General features: G+C 38.4%; 1 protein-coding gene across 10 annotated transcripts in view; it reads left to right on the forward strand.

Moving 5' to 3' along the window:
- Positions 1-22635, forward strand: part of inpp4ab (inositol polyphosphate-4-phosphatase type I Ab) — a 52880-nt gene that overhangs the window by 25437 nt on the left and 4808 nt on the right. Inside the window, exons 10-24 of one of the 10 annotated variants that reach the window (XM_047814362.1) lie at positions 1068-1198; positions 1980-2084; positions 3008-3116; positions 3900-3917; positions 6562-6748; positions 6935-7144; positions 8393-8705; positions 12449-12481; positions 12718-12890; positions 15730-15853; positions 15993-16260; positions 16446-16543; positions 16767-16879; positions 17531-17685; positions 18485-21529. In XM_047814362.1, the coding sequence (XP_047670318.1) occupies positions 1068-1198; positions 1980-2084; positions 3008-3116; positions 3900-3917; positions 6562-6748; positions 6935-7144; positions 8393-8705; positions 12449-12481; positions 12718-12890; positions 15730-15853; positions 15993-16260; positions 16446-16543; positions 16767-16879; positions 17531-17685; positions 18485-18578 (2131 nt within the window). In that variant the 3' untranslated portion in view covers positions 18579-21529. Of the gene's footprint in view, positions 1-1067; positions 1199-1979; positions 2085-3007; positions 3117-3899; positions 3918-6561; positions 6749-6934; positions 7145-8392; positions 8706-12448; positions 12482-12717; positions 12891-15729; positions 15854-15992; positions 16261-16445; positions 16544-16766; positions 16880-17530; positions 17686-18484; positions 21530-22635 lie in introns of those variants that run through there. The other 9 variants (XM_047814359.1, XM_047814363.1, XM_047814361.1 and 6 more) reach the window with 9 other exon arrangements.

A 22635-nucleotide genomic window follows, 5' to 3' on the forward strand; every position in this document is an offset into this window, starting at 1 on the left:
CTGTAATGTACGTATAATAAACAATAGTGTATAAACCTTGGATATAGTGAGAAGTTTTTTTCATCTATCTCACCTGTACACTCGAAAAGAGTAGCATCCAAAACATCAGTTTTCAAGCTAATATCCAAGCTCAGATTCAACACCATCCCTCTTGTCATTTCATAGACCTAACTAACCTATCGAATCAGGTCTCTGGTGTCATTTGTAGTATTGCATTCTGGAACATCAAATACATTGTTTGCCGTACATTTACATTTTCAGTTTATTCACTGTTGCTGGGAACTTGGTAAGTGATGAAAGAAGCTCTTGCTCCTTTGATTTAAAGGTCTATGAACTATTCAGCCCCTACTTGGATTTCGGATTTCACTTCATGTTTCTGGAATTATTGTGGCCAAAACTAATTAATTTGCTGTCACATTTTTAAAATCTGAGATTGAACTTTTTTTGCCATCTATCTATCTATCTATCTATCTATCTATCTATCTATCTATCTATCTATCTATCTATCTATCTATCTATCTATCTATCTATCTATCTATCTATCTATCTACTTGAGTTATTATTGCAAGCACAGGTTGTTCTTGTAAACTTTAACCAGGGACAACGCATATGTAATTAATTTCTGTGATAGCTGTACTCATGTACTACACACTCTTTGGCTAAATGGGTCTTTGTCCAAATCTGCACAAAACCGTTTGAAAAATCGCAGATTCTCCAAATATAGCAGAGTCTGCATAATTTTGTGTTAATTCCTGCTGTCTGCTATATCATCCTGGATATTAAACAACATTGTAAGTGCTTTAGCATTGTGACATCAGTGTGGCAAATAAATTAGCAATCTAATCGCTAAACCCATCACAAATAATTCAATGTAAATCTATTTTAATGTGTTTCAGAGTTAAGGTTTCATTTAATACATGACTATATGCACACACTCACTTAGACACCATGTTGAAAAATAGCTAGTCATTTTTTCTGTGTGTGTGTGTGTGTGTGTGTGTGTGTGTGTGTGTGTGTGTGTGTGTGTGTGTGTGTGTGTGTGTGTGTGTGTGTGTGTGTGTCCACAGAGTATATGAGCTGGAAGAGTTGGGGGAATTATCTCCATGTTGGGAGAACCTCCGGCGTCAGATCGTAACACAGTACCAGAGCGTTATTCTTACCTATCAGGAGATGCTGAAACACCTACAAGACTACAGGGGTGTGTGACGTAACTGTAAACAATAATGTGACACATTATTATGTATGCAGTCAACTCCAAAAGTATTGGCACCCTTACAAATTATATGTAAAAATTACAGTTTAGATATGTAGCAGCTGTACTATCCAGATGTTGGTATCTGTGCATGCATAGGGCAGACGGTAGATAGCACTTTGTGTGATAAAGTTTACTTCTGCAAAATACTGGCTTCAAAATATTGGCATCCTTACATACATATGATGTCTTCCCTCGAGAGAATAACTTGAATCTTTTCCTGTTATGTTTGACATGGTTGAAGGTTTCTGTAGAAGATATTGGTTCACTTTTTGCTTTATGCAAAAGTTTTGAACATTCTTTGGTTTGTATTTTCGTTCTGTTTGTGTAAATCTGAAGACTGAAGCTCTGATTTCAAGCTGTGAACCTCAATCTAAAATATTCTGGTATTTAGCAGAACTCATGAATTTTGGGGCTTTCTTGTGTGCAGTCCCATTTTTTATTGATGATGATGATTTTCATGGATTTGATTTTGGCCTCATTTGATTCCAGTTGCTTCAGGAGGGTTATTATCAGGAAGTACATTCATCATAAATGCTTGTGTGAAAATCAGTGTTGATATTGATCCTGAGTTTGTGCAAATATCCCACTTATTTTCACACATACTCAGAATATTCAAGTAGTCTCCCTGTCTTTTGGATTAAGTGGTGCCTTTTGGCGTTGACTACTGAATGTAATCTTTTTGTCTCTCTCTCTAACTCTCTTTACCACTCTGACATTCTTTCAGGCCCCTCATTCAAAGCAAGCAACCTCAAAGCTGACAGGAAGTTGGAGTTCATGTCCACTAACCTCCATATGCAAAGGATGAGAGTGCAGGACGACTCTGGGTTTGGTGAGACTCCACCTTGCTTCTTCCCGTCACTGCTCTCCTCTTTGTTTCTTCTGCCAGAGACATCTAGTAAAGCCTGTCCTCTCTGCAGCTATCTTGGCAAGCCTCCCAGGCAGCTATCAGCCTCCTGTACTTGACTGCAGAAATATCCAAAATAGACAAAATGAAGATTCAAAGACAGAATTTTTACAGAAATCCTTTTAGTCACTCACTCATTCACTCATTCACTCACTCACTCACTCACTCACTTTATTGATCCCAGAGGAAATTCAAGCATTCAGTATACAGAGAAATAGACCCACTAACTGGAAATAAAACCATAAACAAAAAATCTAAACTAAAACTGTGTTACTGTAAGTAGCGCTAATCAGTGCACACACAAACACACACACACACACACACACACACACACTCAGAGACCTGACTGTTTCTCTTTTTAGGCCTCCTCAGAGGAAACAGTAGTAAACACATCAGCATATATAAGTCTTCATGCTTTACACACACACACAAAATCATATCATCTCAAGATGGAAGATTTGAATTATGGCTCTCTCTTTCTGTTTCTCTCTCTCTCACACTCTCTCTTTTTTCTCTCTCTCACACACATACACACACACACACACACACACACACACACACACAGATTGTCACCACATCGTATGTGTGATCTAGACACATACACTCACACACACTTCCTTTTTAGGACACAGGTCTCTGAAAGCACTGACCTACATTGGACAAGCAATCTGTTTCACTGCACTGGCTGACCTATAATGTAGAACATAAAAATGTGTGGGTTTGTCTTCATCAAATCTTGTATATTGTGCATTATGTAAGATTCTTTAGCTTGTCATTACTAAATGTGTTCTGGTATATGTTGGTGCTTCTGTGTAATGTTGACTGTGTAATGGTGTGTGTGTGTCTAGATCACACATACGATGTGGTGACGATCGGTGCTCCAGCAGCTCACTGTCAGGGCTTTAAGAACAGCGGCCTGCGTAAACTCATCCAGAAATTTGAAGAGGCCAAGAAACAGTAAGTGACAGTGATAGAAGTCTAGCTGTAGGTGTGTGTGTGTGTGTGCATGCGTGCGTGAATGTGTGTGCCTGTTCTTGTGTGTGCGTGCGCATGTGTACTTGTGTGTGTGTGTGTGTGTGTGTTCAAGCATGTGTGTTTGTTCTTGTGTGTGTGTTTTTGTGCGTCTGTGCGTGCCTGTTTGCGTGTCTGTGTGTGCTCTTGTGCGCGTGCTCTTGTGTGCTCGTGTGTGTGTGTGAGAGAGAGAGAGAGAGAGAGAGAGAGAGAGAGAGAGAGAAAAAGAAAAGCAGAGAAGCTTTGCTTGGTAAGAGGCTGGTGTGTGTAACACAGCATCTATAACTGCCCGCTCAGCGTTGTTATGCATCAAGCTCAGCACATTTCAGGAGCTCACATGCACACGCAGAGATACACACACACACACACACACACACACACGCTTTAAAATCCCAACTTTGCTTTTTTGTGCTGATATAGGGATAATTAGTATATAAGAATATCATTAACCACAGAGGCTCTTTATATTTTCTGCTATAATTGCTCACTTTCAGTGAACATCTTGCCTGAACATCATCTCATTATGTACTTCCTATTCCATTGTATACTAGTGCATGGTGACTACTTCAGTTTTATTTAGTTCTTCGTCAAGGCTCTTGGTAACATTTTATTTTTTCAATGCTGCTTTCATACACTCTTGTTTTCAAGAGTGATATTACTCATTTGTAGTAATGCTTTTCCTTTGTCGTTTATTTCTTGCTCTTTAATTGCCTTTTCATTTCCAATCAGCATTTATGAGGAGGAATGGTGAGTTATTTTAAGTTGAAGTTTTCCCCGTTTGTATTGTTTTTTTCCAGAACTTTTATTTGATCAGTTATGAAAAACTAATTTACCAACAGTCAATAGGTCAGGAAATATATTTATTGACTTCAAAATACATTACATTCTCATATTATAGTATTACATTTTTATATTTTTTCTGAACAGTAACAGGTTAGCATTATTCTACTGGTATCATCTGTTTTTTATAACTGATGAAGCAAAAAACAGTTCTTTGTATTGGGCTAGAAATTTTTGACCCCACTCTGTGTCTGTGCATGACTTTTCCCATGGATCCATCCTATAAGTGTTACATAGGTGTGTTTGTGTGTGTGTGTGAGAGAGAGAGAAGGAGATATCGGTACTCCATACACACACAACATACATGACTCTGTTCTGTGTTTGTTCCTGATGTCTTATATATAGACACATAAAATAGAAATATTAGAGTGGAGCGTCTTTATAAAGCTAACCAGTAAACACATTTTTTCAGAAAACATGCAGCACACCACTGTCCTCTGGGACGAGACAGAAGCATGTTTATACTTAAAATCGTGTCTGAGTACATCGGAGTTTGATAGTCATCATCTGTAGGTGTATTATTAAAGGAAGCATGATTGAAGTCATCGGACTGTCAATGATAATATTTCTAACATGCACGTAAAGCTCCATCCCATCTACAAGTTTATTGAGAAGGAAAGAAGAAAACTTGTCAACATATGTCTTCAAATCGTCACAAAGTTCTCATTCACACAATGTTACGTATTTCAATTGAGGGAATATTTAAACAAATGTCGTCGTTTGACAGATAGAAGCTGATGACTGTTAATGGCGAAGTTCTCATTGTTTTTGTTTGTTTTCTCTTGCCCTACACTTCTAGTTTGAAAGTTGTTGAATGATGGAGCAGTTAGCAAGTAGATAGCAATTGACAAGAACAAATATCAGGGCATTTGTGTGGTTTTAAGAGATGTAGTTGAGCTGGAAATTTTGCAGAAGCCTGGCAAACACACTTGCTGTATTGAGCATAGTATCAGTCTAAAACTGCTCAGTGCGAGTTGCTAGACTTCAAGCTGGATGTCTGTTAATTAACGACTCACAAATTTCATTAGATTGTAGCTACAGGTTAACTCAAACGTGCTACTTTTGTCTGAGGTTGTGTTGTTAGTACTATTTTGCCTCACCACAATGCATGTTTATGTGCCTCTGCTGCTTTGGACATCCAAAATGTTTTGGCTGATTGCATGTGGGTAATCAGGAAAGGAAGAAAAAAGACACAGATGGTAATGGGATAGCACTTGAGGTTAAGTCTTGGTTAGACCTCTAATGGCTAGGCCTAGTGGGTTACAATTGTAGGGTTCGGGATAGTGTTTTAAGGCTAGTGGCTTAGGCCTAGTTCAGGCCTGGCCAACCCACGGGTCCCGAGCCACATGCAGCTCTTTGCCCGGTTTCATGCAGCTCTTACGTTCATATAGAAATTTGTATTTGTGTTTTTTTAATGTGCGTGTTCACTTCGCTTGAGTTCAATACGGTAATTTTGTAAAATGCACATGTGCGTGGGATGAAAATACCTCAGAGTTTCCCAGTAGGAGCAAGATCATTTGAGTAAACAATTTTGTGTCAGTTTTGCTCTCAAAATGGCAGGGAAAAAAATGCACAGCAAAACGAAAATATGAAGATGAACACAGGACGTTTTTAACAGAGTGGGAAAGTTTATATTTTTTTGTTGAGCAAGTCTGTGTTTTGTACCCTGTGAAATCAAAGCATCGATCTGTTCTGACTGATACCCATGTGAAAGAATTGCTTCGAGTGGCAACAACGGAATACAAACCAGATTTGAAGAGGATTGTTCAAGGCAAGGAACGCCAAAAGTCCCACTAAGTAACATGCATAGTAAAAGAAAAACGCTATTGTAAATTATTATATTTTTGTTTGTGGACTTGGTTGAACTGAGAGTTTGTCTGTGTGAGACAGTGCACATAATGTTCATCGTTGAAAATGACTGGCCTGTGGTCTTTGTAATGTAGAAGTCAATTTCTGTCATTATCATGTTGGTGTGTGACATTTACAATAAATCTGGCTGAGCAAAGGTATGTGGGTGTGTGTGAGAGGAAGGAATAGGGTGATGTTCGTGTGTGCCATGTGTATGATGTGGCTCTTTGCGGTAACACAGTATAAAATGTAGGATTAGGGATAGTGGGGTTTTAGAACTTCTGGGATAGATTTTCAGGATTATGGTTAGAGAGTTAAGTCTAGTGGGTTAAGGCTAGTGTGCTAGGGATAGTGGGCTAGGGCTTCTAGGTTAGAGTTGTAAGATTAGGGCTAGTGGGTTACGGACATAGCATTAAGCCCGTACCTCATAACTCTCAGCAGTTCTGTGCTTGCATTGGATTCTGCCTCCTTTGTTTCAGAATGTAAGTTTTAATTTTTACTTGGTATCCTGACATTCACGACTCAGCTTTGTCATATTTCATGACCCACATTTGTTTGTTTCTTTGTTGTGATCCTATAAATAGATTGACACTGACGAATCTGACACATACTTCATAATAACATTGTGAAATGTTGTCTAACAGATTTTTGGCATACTGATCTGTAATGACTCTAATGTGTTGAACCTTCTGTGTCCATGCAGCAGCTCTCTGAGCAGCTCCCAGTCCATCATGTACATCCCTCAGGACATCGTCCATGCCAAAGAGATCATCTCACACATCAATACCCTGAAGACTCAGGTCAGCTACTATGCCGAGCGGCTCTCCCGTGCTGCCAAGGAGCGCTCCACCAATGGTTTGGAGAGAACACTCACAATACTGGCAGACAAGGTGGGCAAGAAGATAGACGCACTTCACTTAATATCGCTTTAATATTGTTCCACTAAAATGGTGTATTATTTTCTCAATGTGTCTTCCATAATATCAGTAAAACATAAGAATGACATTATAGTTGCATGTGTTTGAGGCTTATGCTTTTTAGAATGATTTACAGCTCTAAATCTTTCTCGCTAACAGACACGGCAGCTTGTGACAGTGTGTGACTGTAAGCTACTGGCATCAGCTGTGCAAGCTTTAAACGCCGCCAGGCCAGAGTACATCGCCTCCAAGAGCTCACCATCAGCTGATTCAGAGCATGTGGTGCTACGCAATGACCAAGACACACTGCTAGCCAAGTGGAGCAACAACCGCTCATCCCTACACGTCGACTGGCATGAAGAGGAATGGGTAAGGGGAACTGGGGGGAATTTAGTGATAGCATTAAGTTTATTACTTGACATCTTTGCCCTGAAGTATATTATTTTGAATTCCAGTCTTCTCCCTGCTGATGAATTGTTTGCATTTTGTGTGATATTTTTGCTCTCAAAGTCAAATTCTTCAAATGATAACTTGTACAGTACATCTTCACTCCTGCCCTGTGGAGGTTGCTGGTGATGTACTGACAAGCAGAGATCGAGCATGTTATCCACCAAAGAAATAGCAGTTTAAGAAAAACATTCGAAAGTGACATCAGAGGTTCGTTCTTTCTGTATTGGCCAATACTCATGCTTTGACTTTGATTGACTTTCTCAGATTCAAAATGGTGTAATTTTCCTGCATAGACAGCACTCTGGTCTTCATTTCTGTCAATCCTTTTTAACAAGAAATTCATTCTTCACAATTGAAACACAGGACTCAAACCAAGAGTAGACATTCAGACCTATTAGTTGTTTAAATAGGAAGTTAAACAAGGAAGACAAAGAAACACCCATCCAAAGTTTTTTGATCACTTGAAAAATGGTTTCAACCAAAATTGCCAAGTTTTTAGTGTTTTTACGACTTCCAGATATAAATATCAGGAAATGAAGCTGAAATTCAGATCTGTTGTATCATATTCTGATTTTAAATATTTTATCTTCAGCGTAAAGCAAAAAAAAAAAAAAGGGCATAAGAATTTTCCTTGCAGCTTTAATATTTTCAGATAGAGCTGTAGCTGCTGTTTCACATCAGAATATAAAAAAAAAAAACCTGGCACAGTTTGTTATTCCCTCAAGTAACAACTGTACTGTTTGTAGTGGCTACATGCCCACAAGAGACAAACTAGACGCAACATGAGAAACCAATGTTGGAACCTGTCTGTTTGTTTAGTCTGTTAAATGTTTTTGGTTTTCTATTTTTTGTCATGTTGTCACAGTTAAAATGCCTGAGACTAACACATTTCATTAAATAATGGAATTTATTCTAAGATACAGGGATATATACAATATATCGTATTTTGTATGTGTTTTGTTGTTACTTTATATCATATAATGTATGGTATCTGTTAAGATTGTAGACTAATCGCTGAAATGTCGTGTGGTTGAGTTGAGTTGCACATCCGATTGTGTGCATTACTGAAGTTGAGCGATGAGAGCTGAAGCAGTAATTAAGATCGATTTGCCTTGATCTGACAAGGATATAAACCAAATATCCTCTGTACTGTTGTCTGGCACTCAGGAGAAGGTGTGGGTGAATGTGGATAAGAGTCTGGAGTGCATCATCCAGCGGGTGGATAAACTGTTGCAGAACGAACGTTTACGTAGCAGCAGCAGCAGCGAGGACATGTTCCAGGCCGACCAACAGAGCGCTGTTCCTAAGAAAGGTAACGAGAGGTGTCACGCGTTCTGGATCAACCCAGTGTGCACGAATGAGTGTGGGTCAACAGCTTCACAGGACCAGCCATCTTCATCTTCTTCACTGCCTTCACCATCCGCATCACCACTGCCTGATATGAACCCTGCATGTTCCCTTAATACAGAAACTCAAGCCTGTAGGTGGCCCACTCACACACTTTCTTTCCTTCTTTCATCTTTTCTTCCTTCCATTATAAGGCTTTCCTTTGGCTCTAAGGCCATGCACACAATAATAATTTAATCTATGATGAGGATTTCTTCAGTAATTTTGCTTTAGTACAAGAGCACACTCAGATATAGCCTGCTCAGATGATTTGCTTTGCTCACAGTTCAAAAGAAAACACGGAAACTTGCTCTTTTCCCATTTGTATACATGATCAAATTCATACTGCTCACATTCTGATTTCTTTCTAGTCACACACACGGTAAAGGACTATTTTCCAAACAATGAAAAGACTTGTCTCTACATCCACTATGTACTTCAGCTCTTTCTACCAGTACACTGTAATCTCAGAGAGAATCACTATTTACTTTGAAGATAGAAATATATAGGTAGGAAAAAAAACATTTCTATTTATTTTGGAACTTTACTATGAATATATTACCCTTAGTAGGCTGAAAAATGCTTATAAATAATTAAACATGAAAAACAGAGTTATGGCATTTGGGATATACACTTACAGCAGAGCAACTTGCATTTTATGTCATTTTATACAACTGAGCAATTAAGGGTTAAGGGCTTTGCTCAGAGGCCCAGAAGTGGACCTGGGATTCAAACTCACAACCTTCTAGTAAGTAGTCCAACTCCAAGAAATTCATTGTTGAACGACAGCATGTCAAAACAGCAGCAATTTTTTGTGGATCTGGTAAAAAGAGTAAGACACAAAATTGTCATAAATTACGTGTCAAAGGTGAAGCTGTAAATTGACATATTCAGACATGGGAAAATCTTCAGGACAAGATATCACAGCTTATATTTTGCATTCTTGTCCAACTTATTGTGACAATTTCCATTACAGATTATATTATTAATATAAATTTCAGTAAAAAATTGAATATTTGTATTAATTTTTTTTATATATATTTACAGAAATTAAGTATTCATGTACTCTTAGTATATGGTGTATTTTCTTTTTTACTTTAATGACAGTCTTCACGCGAGCTGGCATGGACTCCACTCGTTTATGACTTAATCCATTATAACTTGATCCATGTTTAGGTCAAATTTATCTATCAGACTGTCATCTAAACTCATAATTCTGTAGAAAAGATTAGACATGAGGAAAATCTGACCTTTTGTACAAAGCAGCTAACATGCTCCATATTAAGCATTTGCTTACATTTGAAACAAGATATATATATATATATATATATATATATATATATATATATATATATATATATATATATATATATATATATATATATATATTGTATTTTAAATGGGGGAAAAAATATATAATATTTTTATTGTGTCTTACTTTTGGACTTGTAAACGTATCCACTATACATGTACTGTATGTGTGAATGAACTGTTACTATGGAAACGTGTATTTATAACTGTGCAGATATATAAAAAATTATTCACACCTTTCGACAGTTTAGATTCGGGTATTCACCACACTGTGCTATTATTAAGAAATAATTTTTAGGTGTTCATTTGCTGTTATAGGGCTTTGACATCTCAACCGATCATTGATTATTTTCCTATAGCAGCATGTTTGTTTATTCCATACATACACATTGTACATAACCTATTAATGTCTGCCAGTGTTGTAACTGCCTGGTGTGACCAATATGCCATATTACAGTTTTCCACCAATGAGAATGTAGGAAAGTAGTAACAGCTTCACAAGTTGAATACAACATGGTGTTAGATGAATGTGTGAATGCTAAAAAGAGTAGTGGGGAAAATAGTGGAAAACTGGTACATTTTTGCAACAATTTGATCATGTGAAAGTATCTGTCTGTTATGAGAGCAAAAAAAGTGTGAAAGCAAAGTAAATTTGGCTTCATTTTCACTTCTGGCAGTAAAATAACTGCATGTGTGGCCCTAGTTATGTGGCTGTTTACATCCTCTCTCTCTCTCTCTCTCTCTCTCTCTCTCTCTCTCTCTCTCTCTCTCTCTCTCTCTCTCACACACACACACACACACACACACACACACACACACACACACACACGCGTCATTTCATGTCCATTCTACTCACCTGTGAAAAAAGTGTAATGTCCGCAACACTGTTTATAACCCATATTAAATAAGGCAACGTTTCGACCCTACTGGGTCTTTTTTAGGCAAAAGGTGAATGCTCAATGGTTTTTCTATGAAAGTGTTCTCTTAATTGAGTAAAGGGTGGGGCTATTAGGCTTGTTTAGACCAAATCAGGCTAATTGAAATCACAGGATAGGTTAGTTGATTGTATGACCTATATATCCATTTAACAAATGTATTCACCATTTGCCTGAAGAAGACCCAGTAGGGTTGAAACGTTGCCTTTTATTAAATATACTTATAAACAGTGTTGTGGACATTTAATTTTTTTTTTTCATATTAGTAGTTTATTTTTTCCTGTACCTGCCAGAAGGTGGGATGTGCAAACAATTACTTGTTTAACCTTCTACTCACCTGCTCATCAGTGTGCATGCTGCCATAGCAACAGGCTTATTGGCCAAGTTTGTCATTAGTTATTATATATGCACAAGCTTTTTTGCTTTCTTCTTCATCTTCTTCTTCTAACATATATTTTTACCACATTACTTTGTCTATTTTATAATCATCCAACTTTTTTCATGGCACTGTTAGTCAGTCAGCCCACGACCTTTGTCTGTGTCTGAGTCTGCGTCTTGGCATGTGTCTAATACGAAAACGTTCAGCACCTTGTGCGACCCAGTCATGTTTTGTCAGCGTGTCATTTTTCAGCTCTTCTGGAGAGTTCTGTCTTTCATCCTAAGCTTGTATGATCATGTGACCAGCAGCTTGCTCTGTGATTGGCTCGCTGACTCTCGCCCACACTCTGGGGGTGTTTTTATGTTGCTGCATGTCTGTTTGCGCCAGCTAGAGGGTTGGCATGACTCAGACACGGAGCATACTGGGGGAAAAACAAATAATTATAACAATAAGGAACTGATAATAGGCGGTTAGTAATAGTAAACAGATACTGACACCCATATGATCTTCATAGCATATAAAGTAGGAGGAAGATGTGAAATGATAGAATAAGGAAATCTCACAGAAAGTTACAAATGCTACTAAATTTATGGAAAACTTACAGCTCACAAGCCCAGAGTGTTTGTCTTTGTCTTTGTGTGTGTGTGTGTGTGTGTGTGTGTGTGTCTGTGTGTGTGTCTGTGTGTCTGTGTCTGTGTCTGTGTCTGTGTCTGTGTCTGTGTGTGTGTGTGTGTGTGTGTGTGTGTGTGTGTGTGTGTGTGTGTGTGTGTGTGAGAAGCAGTATTTGGTTAAAGAGTACAGAATCAAAGTGCAGTCTATAGATTCCCCGTTGCGGTCACTGATGTGTTTCTCTGCCATGTTCTCCCCATGTCCATGTTGACTGGCTATAATAAACTTTGTGTGAACATATGAGCGTGATGCCCTGTGATTGACCTGGCAACTCATTCGTAGCATATTTCCACCTCATACCCTGTGTTCTCAGATTAGGCTCTGCATTCGATTCAACCCTTACCAGAATAAATATAATTTCAGACAATATCATGGTTTATTTAGCACAGCTTTAAAGATCCGGGTTAGGGTTTTGTGTATATCATGTCTATTAAGCCACTGTGTGTATGTATGTGGTGTGTGTGTTTGTCTGTGTGCTTGGCAAGGCCACACTGTGTGTTTGTGCTTGGTTGTGCTTCCTAACTGTGCATGTTGCCCCTCTAGATACCAGTAGCAGCAAAGAGGAGAGTTACCCAGGTAAGATCCCCACCAACCCCTTAAGAGCCCTTTATCGCGACGTGCTTATGCTAAATGTTTACAAGAGTCGTTTTTCCATAATTTCCCTGTGCTTTGTGTTGTCTGTTTTTTATGTTGTCCTGTAGCAGTAGAAATTAAGCCAATATGTTGCATATTGAAACTTTAATTGCTACTTCACAATAAATAATGCTGGTCTGTAGTACTGATTTGTCGGTGTGTGGACATGCATGTGTCAGGTGAGTGGAGTGAGGCTCTGTATCCCCTGCTAACGACGTTAACGGAGTGCGTGGCGATGATGAGCGACAAGGCAAAAAATTCAATGGTGTTCCTGCTGATGCAAGACCGAGCGCCGACCATCGCCATGGACCTCAGTGTGCAGTACCGCCGAGACGTGGTCTTCTGCCAGACAGTAAGTAAATGCAAACATCAGGCATGTACTGAATAAAGAAACTGCTAAAAAATATCCTAGGAGCACAACGCTATTATCCTAAGAATTCTGGGAAATAAAAGCATATTTACATGAATATTTGAAATCTAGCTCTATTGTCTTTTCATCCATTGGTAGTCGCTGTACCAATTTATTTTATATGTGCATATTGCAAGTTAAACTTCCCAGCTTTCTCACTTTGCTGGATACGCCAACATCTATGGTCGCTGTCACTGTGGTCAAAGTGATCTCCGGTCGCTTTGTTACCGTGAAAATGTAGCTATACAGAACAAGTGGGAATTTCCAATCAAAGTATAATGTTAAATAGATCGCATGCTTAGGTCGTACTCTTCCTCAGATATGTCATACATCATCAAACCTAGCCATCAGGATTAAGATTTATGTCTGATTATATAAATGACGGGCAGGAGCTGCGTGTGTGTGAGACACAGACAGACAGACAGACAGAGACAGACCCTGACACAGAGAACTAGAGTGCAAAATGGATGGAAAGAATTTGAGACGGACATCCATAATATAAATAATTAAATAAAAATATGACGAGTAAGTTAATCAATCACAATGAAAGCTAATAGAAAAGTTATTGTTAAAGTTTTTCTCTTTGATTTGCAATCAGATTTCTTTCTTTCTTTATTTATTTATTTATTTAGCCTAATTTTTTCTCATAACACTCTTGTAACGTTAAGTAATCACAGATAACATGGCTTCATACCAAAGACCCCAATTGTGTTACTGTTCAGCTTAACTACTTCGTTTCGTTTGGACACATCCTTGAACTTGAGATTAAAAGACTCAGGAGAAAAAGTGCAGCACCACCCCAGGCTTGTGCAATGCAGGAGTATTGTAGAAGCAGCGAGCATCTTTCTTAGTCAAGTTATTTGTCTGTAATAAGTTTGAAATGAAGAATAAAATAAAGAATATGGCAGATAGAGCTCTAATGTTGTTAGCTAGACAATGCAACAGACATGCAGCATATTGCATACAGTCGTATGCAAAAGTTTAGGAACCCCTGACAATTTCCATGATTTTCATTTATAAATATTTGGTTGTTTGGATCAGCAATTTCATTTTGATCTATCAAATAACCGAAGGACACAGTAATATTTCAGTAGTGAAATGAGGTTTATTGGATTAACAGAAAATGTGCAATATGCATCAAAACAAAATTAGATATGTGCATAAATTTTGGCACCCTTGCTATTTTCTTGATTTGAATACCTGTAACTATTTAGCACTGATTAATTGGAACACACAGTTGGTTTAGTGAGCTTATTAAGCCTTGAACTTCATAGACAGGTGCATCCAATCATGAGAAAAGGTATTTAAGTGGCCAATTGCAAGTTGTTGTTAGCTTTGACTCTCCTCTGAAGAGTGGCAACATGGAGGCCTGAAAGTTGAGGGTCGCATGGTTTCCACTCAATATCAGCAGATTCTTGAGAATAATGTTGAGGAATCAGTCACAAAGTTGAAGTTTATTTCAACTGGATATTTCAACAAGATAACTACCCAAAACACTGCTCAAAATCTACTCAGGCATTTATGCAGAGGAGCAAGTGCAATGTTCTGGAATAGCCATCCCAGTCACCAGACCTGAATATCATTGATCTGTGGGGTGATTTGAAGCGGGCTGTCCGTGCTCGGCAACCATCAAACCTAACTGATCTGGAGATGTTTTGTAAGGAGGAATGGTCCAAAATACATTCATCCAGAATTCATCCAGACACTCATTACAGGCTATAGGAAGCATCTTTCTGCTAAAGGAGGCTCTGCTAAATATTGATGTGATTTTTCAGTTGGGGTGCCCAAATTTATGTACCTGTCTAATTTTGTTTTGATGCATAATCCGCATTTTTTGTTAATCAAATAAACCTCATTTCACTACTGAAATATTACTGTGTCCTTCAGTTATTTGATAGATCAAAATGAAATTGCTGATCCAAACACCCAAATATTTATAAATGAAAATCATGGAAATTGTCAGGGGTTCCTAAACTTTTGCATGCGGCTATATAACTAGCGAGCAAGGCACGTTAATGTTTGTTGATACAAAAGGCCAGACCCAGGTATATCAGACCATTTTGGAGTATAATTTTATCTCATAGAGAAAACATAGACATAATTCTTGACATTCCAAGCCAAAGTCACTTCTATTCAGTTACTATGTGGAGATTGGAAAAGTTATGTGATCAGGAACTGTCCCATTGCGTCATATCACCACACGTCACAGTTTCACAGTGGCCTACAAACCTGACTGCCATGGACTCGCACTCTGTACCTATATTTATGATGCTCAACAAACAGCCTGCATTTGCATCCTACCTCCAAGAGTTTGTGTTTATGGCACTTATAGTAATCAGTATATTTACTGTATGTTTTTGACATAAGGGGCCTTTCTTTTACTATAATCCTCTATACACAGACGGGTCAAAAATAGACAGTCACGGATCAGCTGCAGCAGCAGTAATAAACCTCCAGCGCCATATATGGCGTTCGTATGTGGACAGAGGTTTCAGCAGAAGCCTGTGCCTTATTTCTTGCTCTGGAACATATTAAAAATGCAAAAGAGCAAAACTTCATGGTATTTACTGAATTTACATCCTTTGAAGGAAACAAATCATCCAATAATTGTAACTGATTTATTGAAATAAAATATGAGGAGCTGGTAAGAGCTTTGAATTACTGACGAAAAGTTTGATCCTGAGATTTTTTTTTTTAAGCTTTAAATAGAAAGGAATAAATTGCCACCGGATGTAAGGAAGATGATTTAATACACGCCTCTTTGTCTTCTCATTCTCTCTAGCTTACAGCGCTTATTTGTGGCTTTATTATTAAACTGAGGAATTGTCTCCGTAACGATGGCTTCTTGAGGCAGCTATACACCATCGGACTGCTCGCTCAGTTTGAAAGTCTACTGAGTACCTACGGTAAACCCACAGAGCCTGTTTTTGTGTGTTATGTGTGTTGCATGCTGTACATACACAGCACAGCTGTGTTACTATACAGCTAAGGATGTTGACTTTAATGAGATGTTGACTTGTTTGTGTGTGTGCACGCGTATTGTAGGAGAGGAGCTATCCATGCTGGAGGACATGAGTGTGGGTGTCATGGACTTGAGGAATGTAACGTTTAAGGTGACCCAGGCTGTGTCAACGTCGTCTCCAGACATGCTGCCTGTGATCACGGGGAACCGCGATGGCTTTAACGTGCGCATTCCACTGCCAGGGTCAATGTTCGACGCACTTCCTCGGGAAATTCAGAACGGCATGCTGCTGCGCGTACAGCCTGTTCACTTTAATGTCGGCATCAACGAGCAGCAAACGCTTGCTGAGAAGTGAGTTTTATAATACTGTTGTGCTTGGTATTTAGTCATTTCGATATCTCTTCAATAACAGTGTTTTTTTTATATCTACTGCAGTTATTCCGTTTCAGTTGGTGTCAACACTGTTGTTTACTGATAATTGAACGCACCTTTTAGTTGTGCAAGGATTAAAATCCACAACTCTGTTGTTTGTCCAGGTTTGGGGACACATCCTTGCAGGAGATCATTAATTCTGAGAGTCTGGGTCGTCTGAATTCCTACTATGAACAGTTCAAGGAGGTGTTACCAGATGACTGTGAGTCACCACATGTTCTTTGTGCCCACCCCCCACCCTTCCACCAGGTCGCTTGCACTCTTAGATAACAGATTTTTTGAGATGTACTCCAGGCTCGAACTTGTCTGATTTTCCTGCTTCTGTTTTTAATCCTGTCTACTGTAATATTTTGAACAATGGTGTCAAATTTTAATTCCAACAGTAATGGCCGCAATCTGGCTCTCTCTTCCTGCCTTCCTCCTAGGTCTTCCTCGTTCCCGTAGTCAGACGTGTCTTCCCGAGCTCTTGCGCTTCCTTGGTCAAAATGTTCATGCCAGGAAAAACAAGAACGTTGACATTCTCTGGCAGGCTGCAGAGGTAGAAAATACTTGATTTGTTCAGTGACCCTTGTTGTTGTTTTTTATTGGAAATATAGTGAATGTGCATGTCTATGACAACAGCAGATTTATTATATTTTCCTATATTTTTGATATTTTAATAAAACAAAAAGCACATTTGCCATAATCAACTTTCAGTCTACATAATTTCATCAATCATTACATATTCATAAACTGGAATTATGCCTCCTGAACAGACATATAACTAGAGAACAATACTTCTCTAGTGCTCAAGTGTTCCCTGTTCTCCTTTTGTTAAACCTCTAAGACACATATCCAAATGATTCAGCCATTCAATGATTGAAACATTTTGTGCTTTCAGTTCATTTAAACCAAAGTCCCAGTTTGATCATATTGTTCACAAACTAGTTCCTACAGAATCACTATCACTTTCCATCAGACTCATCATCAAGTCTCGTTCAGTAGGAGGTGTCCGAATGATGACATGGTCCGGACAAGCAGGAATAATCTTGCAAAGCAATATTTTTATTAGTACATCATTAATTTATGATTTAAAAGATTTGTTCACAATGAAACACGACCTTGCCATACTCCAAACCAAGTTTGCACTGTCTGCTGTAATACACTGTAATTATATCCGGTGTAATCCATGTCCTTTTTTTGCTTGTAGATCTGCCGGCGGCTAAACGGTGTACGTTTTACAAGCTGTAAGAGTGCAAAGGACCGCACTGCCATGTCTGTCACGCTGGAGCAGTGTCTAATCCTGCAGCACGAGCATGGCATGGCACCTCAGGTCTTCACTCAGGCACTCGACTGCATGCGGAGGTAAGACTTTGCCTCAGTACCGGGACAATGTAGCCACACGAGTCTTGATAGATACAGGAGGATTGAAAAGTCTGATTCCAATAGCCATCAGCAGTGGAGTTAGATAGTAATATTCGTATCATTGGTTAATTTTAAGTGGAAGTCAGTAAAGTAGTGTAACTCTGGACATTTCTCTATGTATCCATCCATCCGTATATCTAAAAAGTGATGGATGGATGGATTGATTGATCGACAGACAGAGAGACAGACAGACCGATGGATGGATGGGTGGATGGATGGATGGATAGACAGTCAGACCGATGGATGGATGGATAAACGAACTGACAGACAGACAGACCGACTGACGAATGGATGGAAGGGTGGATGGATTGACAGACCGATGGATGGATGGATGGATGGATGGATTGATGGATATATAGGCAGACAGACAGTCAGACCAATGGATAGATGGACGATCGGACAAGCAGACATTGTGGGGAACAAAATGTTAGATATAGTGTATATAAGATAAATAATATCTTTATTGGTTGTTTTAACTAAAGCTTAAATTCAGCAATCATATTTTTAATAGAGAATAAAGCAGATTCAGACTTTTCGACACTGCTGTACTGTAAAGCTCTGTGATTCTTTATCTGCACCTTTCTTGCTATAAAATTAGCAGTCTTGAAAGCTTCAGCATCTTTCTTCCTGAAGCCTGTGTGTCTCTGCTTCAGAATTTTGCTCCTGTTGCTGCCGTTGCTGTTATTTTTGTTTGTCGTTTTTGGGGTGTTTTTTCTTTTTTTGTTGCTGTTTTTTACAGTCCAGTGACAAGCATTATCTCCACCAGCCATCTCGTCTTGCTTCCCCATCCCTTATCGATCCACTCTCCTGCACTGTGCTTGCTGAACAGATAAGAAGCAGAAGCTGAGCCAATGAATAAACTAAAAGAAATCACTGCAGGGGGAAAGAACAAAAATTTTAAAAAGGCATTTTAATGGAGCATGTATAGATGGAATGGCTTCATCTCAAATCATCTGCCCTACCCCTTATCCCCTTCTTGGATCCTCTCTGAAGTGTAAGTCGGGCTCAGCGGGATTGTAAAGTGTCGTGGATTTCAGAGAGAGGAGACAAGAAAAGGGATGGTTTTGTTCCTCGAGTCATGTAGGCTGCCTTGTTCACCTGGTGAACTGCTATTGCATAAAGTGGCTTTGCAACAAAGAGCAAAGTTGTGTGTGAGTGTGTTTTGCCCAAGCGCATGGGAAAACACATTCTCCACACACTTCCCGCTACTCCTTCATGGGTCTAAACCTATGTCTGTGTGGCTCTGGAGCTGCACTTTATTTTTGGTTATCAGGTCATGTTACACTGTACCACAGTGGATAAAAAGAGGGATGTTGTGTATGTTTTTTTTTTGGTTTGTTTGTTTGTTTGTTTTTTTGGCTGCATTAGCAAAGTAGATCTGTTGCATGCTCTAGCTTGCACAACCCTGAAGTTTTGTAAATAACCTACAGGAAATGTTGTCTACTGATTGGGCCTTTCATTGTACACTCTCAGGAATAAAGGTATCTGTGTACTTTTCATTGCTGCTGGCATGGTACGGTTATGAAGACATCTTGTTACAGGCTTTAAAATTGGCTTTAAAGCTTTAATGATGCATATTTAAAACCAAAATCAGAGACCTGTGGTATATATAGAATATAACACATTCCAAATCCTTGCTTTTATACAAATATAGTGTATTTCAGGGGGCACTTTGCTTGAACTTTGTAATGCATCACACCTCCACCTGGCATGCATTCCTTTTGTATAACATTACATTATTTTTATTTATTATGTTATTAATTCCTAATTAAATTCCCCATACAGTATACTCGCTAAGCTACTTTCAACTGTATTTTGATTAGGTTTGTTTAGATTTCCTGTGCCACATCTCGAACTGTGTCTGCTTGTTGTTGTATAAGTCCAATAAGCACATCAAAACAATGCCACCGTCTCTGGGGAAAATAAAGCTTATTGAATTGACTTAATTCTTAGTATCAGGAAAGGTATCTAAAAAAAAAAAACCTGTACCAAATCAAATATGCGGACCATGTGATCTGCTGTGGTGACCCCAAACACGGAGCAGCCAAAAGAAGAAGAACTTATGTACATGGGTTCCAATTGAATGTAATTCTAGTTCTAGTTCCTGTCCGCTCCAACATTCTTGTGAAATTTCACAATGTACCTGGTTCACGTTTATTATATAGACGTTTATTTAAATTACGTGCAAGTCTAAGTTTATTGAAATTGTGCTCTGTTGAGATGTGTAATATATTTTACATAAACCAAACATCTTACATGTGATTGACTGCATATTCCTTATTTCCAGTATAGCTAAGATTTCATGGGAACTTTGAGGTCAAAAATTATATACCCTAAATTCTGTTTTAAAGGGTTTAAATTTACATACTAAATGTATTAAAGCTGTGCTCTTGATGTACCATTTCAGCATGAAGGAAAAGTGCAGCTTGGTAGTGTTCTGTCTGAGAATGTACACATGGATGAGGCAGAACTTTCTTCTTAATTTATTCTTCTTCGCTTTCTCTTTTCCTCTCCATTTTGTTTCTCATCATCGTCTGTTTTTTGTTGTTTTTGGGTTTTTTTTCGTTTTGTTGTTTTGTTTTGTCATGTGCCGTTGTTTCTGGTCTTGTTTATTGTGTTTTATCTCTCTATACTTTACAATCTTCTTTTAATTTCTGATTTCTTTAATTCTTATTTGTCTTTGATCTTTATCGTTGTCCTTCCTGCTGCGGTAATTTCATTCCAAACCCTCTTGTGACACTTTTGCGAACATGGCCCTCTCCTCATCCTCCTTCCGCCCCTCTGCCCCACCCACTGGCTGCAGCATTGGTACTCGAGAGGGTGTGACGCAGAAGAACCTGAGCGGTGTGTTACCCGTGCGGGAATTGAGACTAGAGCCTAATCTGCTGTACTCTCTGCCTCTGCTCGCTCTCAGCCCCAACCTGCTCATCGTCTGGCTCTTCCTCAGCGTCACCTACCTGCTGGCCAAACTCCGCTGCAGCTGAGCCACTACACCCCCATAACTTTCCTTCTTCTTTCTTTTTACCTCTCTCTCTAAGCTCTTTATTTTTTCTGTGTTTATTTTTTCTTCTGTTATTTAGTTCTGATACTGAGGTTTATATTTCTCACCTTTAATATCTGGCTTGACGTTTTCTTTCTTTCTTTTTCTTTCTTTCTTTCTTTCTTTCTTTCTTTCTTTCTTTCTTTCTTTCTTTCTTTCTTAGCTTTCATTAAAAGCTTATTATTATTATTATTATTATTATTATTAATTTATTTCTTTTTTATTTAATTTCTTCACTTCCTTCTTTGTTCCTTTTTTTTTTTTCAAATATTATTTGAATATTGCTTTCCAAACATTCTTGTCTTTTCTCTGATCTTTTGAGGAGGCAGACAACCCCAGGTTCAGTGGCTACACATGTGTTTAAAAGTGTTTCTGCCTTACTTCCTTACTTCACTAAATACCTGGGGTTTCAATCCCAAGATTTATAACATACTGTATATACATATGTGTATATAGATATAAGACTTTATTAAGTATAAGATAATCGCACAAAGTGTAAGAATTTATGTTTTGTTTGTTTTTTTGCACATGCTACAGATATGCTGGTTTTAAAGACCGTATACCATAGGGACCCGGTTTCTTAACTAGGATCATATTTCCTCAGTGATTTGTGGTTGAATTTTGACGTCTTCCATGTGTTTGTATTTAAAATGCTGAGCTGTCGGCTTGGCCAGAGCTTCATCTGATATATATATACAGAGCCAGTGCACTTTTACAACGTTTTAGGGGCAGGTGAACCTGATTGTACATTAGGTCAGAACTTTTACTTATGCAGTAAATATAGCTTGGTATTTTCATATGATTATTTTTTATCAGCCAGTAATTTTTCGCAATATGCCCTTTTATTTCACGCGACTTCAATTTCAATTAGGTTGCATTGGTTAATGGAAAACTACGGTATATTATCCGAGTCTTGTTTTAGATGACATGAACCTAAACGTGTTGCTTTTCTACTATAGCAAATTATGCAGGAATCCTAAGCAGAATGTAACTACTTGTGCCAAATATTGAACTAATTATGTTGCTTTCTTTGTGCCATATTAATAATATTCAGGTCCCAAACGCTTCACAGCACTTCCTGGGGCTTCCCCAGCTCATTATCTTAGAAATTTCTATTTTTGCTATGATTGCTATATTTCTTTCCTCGGCAGCCACTTTTAGCGCAGGATAAAGAGTCGAGTGAAAAAAGCTTCCTGGCTGTAATGAGATTTGAATTCACAACCTTTACTAGCAAAGAAGGTTATCATATGAGCTTCCTCTGTCCTTTATATCTGTTATATTTTTAGTATTTGTTCAGAGATGCCAAATAAATATGTTCTGGATTAGACCTGGATTTTTGTATGTTACACAAATAGGGTGCATCAATACTATATTTTTTCCCCAAGACAGAACACGTGTTTGGTTTGTTACGCACGCATCGATACTGGTGCTAAAGTCAGCACTCTTCACACCTACTTCACATTACTCATCATAGAACTTTTTATTTATTGTTGGTGAGTGTGTGAGGGGGCTGGACATCGGATCACAAAGATCACAAAGATCACAATCAGCGTGGTCATTAAAATGAGCCATGATGTACGCTTTCTCAGTCTCATGGACACGTCGTCTCAGTGCTCGCTGGACTGAAGTGCTAGCAGTCAAGACGAGCATACAGAGAAACTGTTGCACATGACAAACGAGTACATTAAATAATTAAATAATATTAACATCAGTATTAAATATTATTATATTTCATTATATTTTATATTATTTTTATTCCTGTTTTATTCCTTTACACCAGTGACCAGTGTTAACAGCTCTAAACAAATAAAACTGAAATGAATTGAATACTGCTTTGCACAAACAAACCT

This window comes from Tachysurus fulvidraco, chromosome 5 (assembly GCF_022655615.1).
Source record: "Tachysurus fulvidraco isolate hzauxx_2018 chromosome 5, HZAU_PFXX_2.0, whole genome shotgun sequence".
Lineage (NCBI taxonomy): Eukaryota > Metazoa > Chordata > Actinopteri > Siluriformes > Bagridae > Tachysurus > Tachysurus fulvidraco.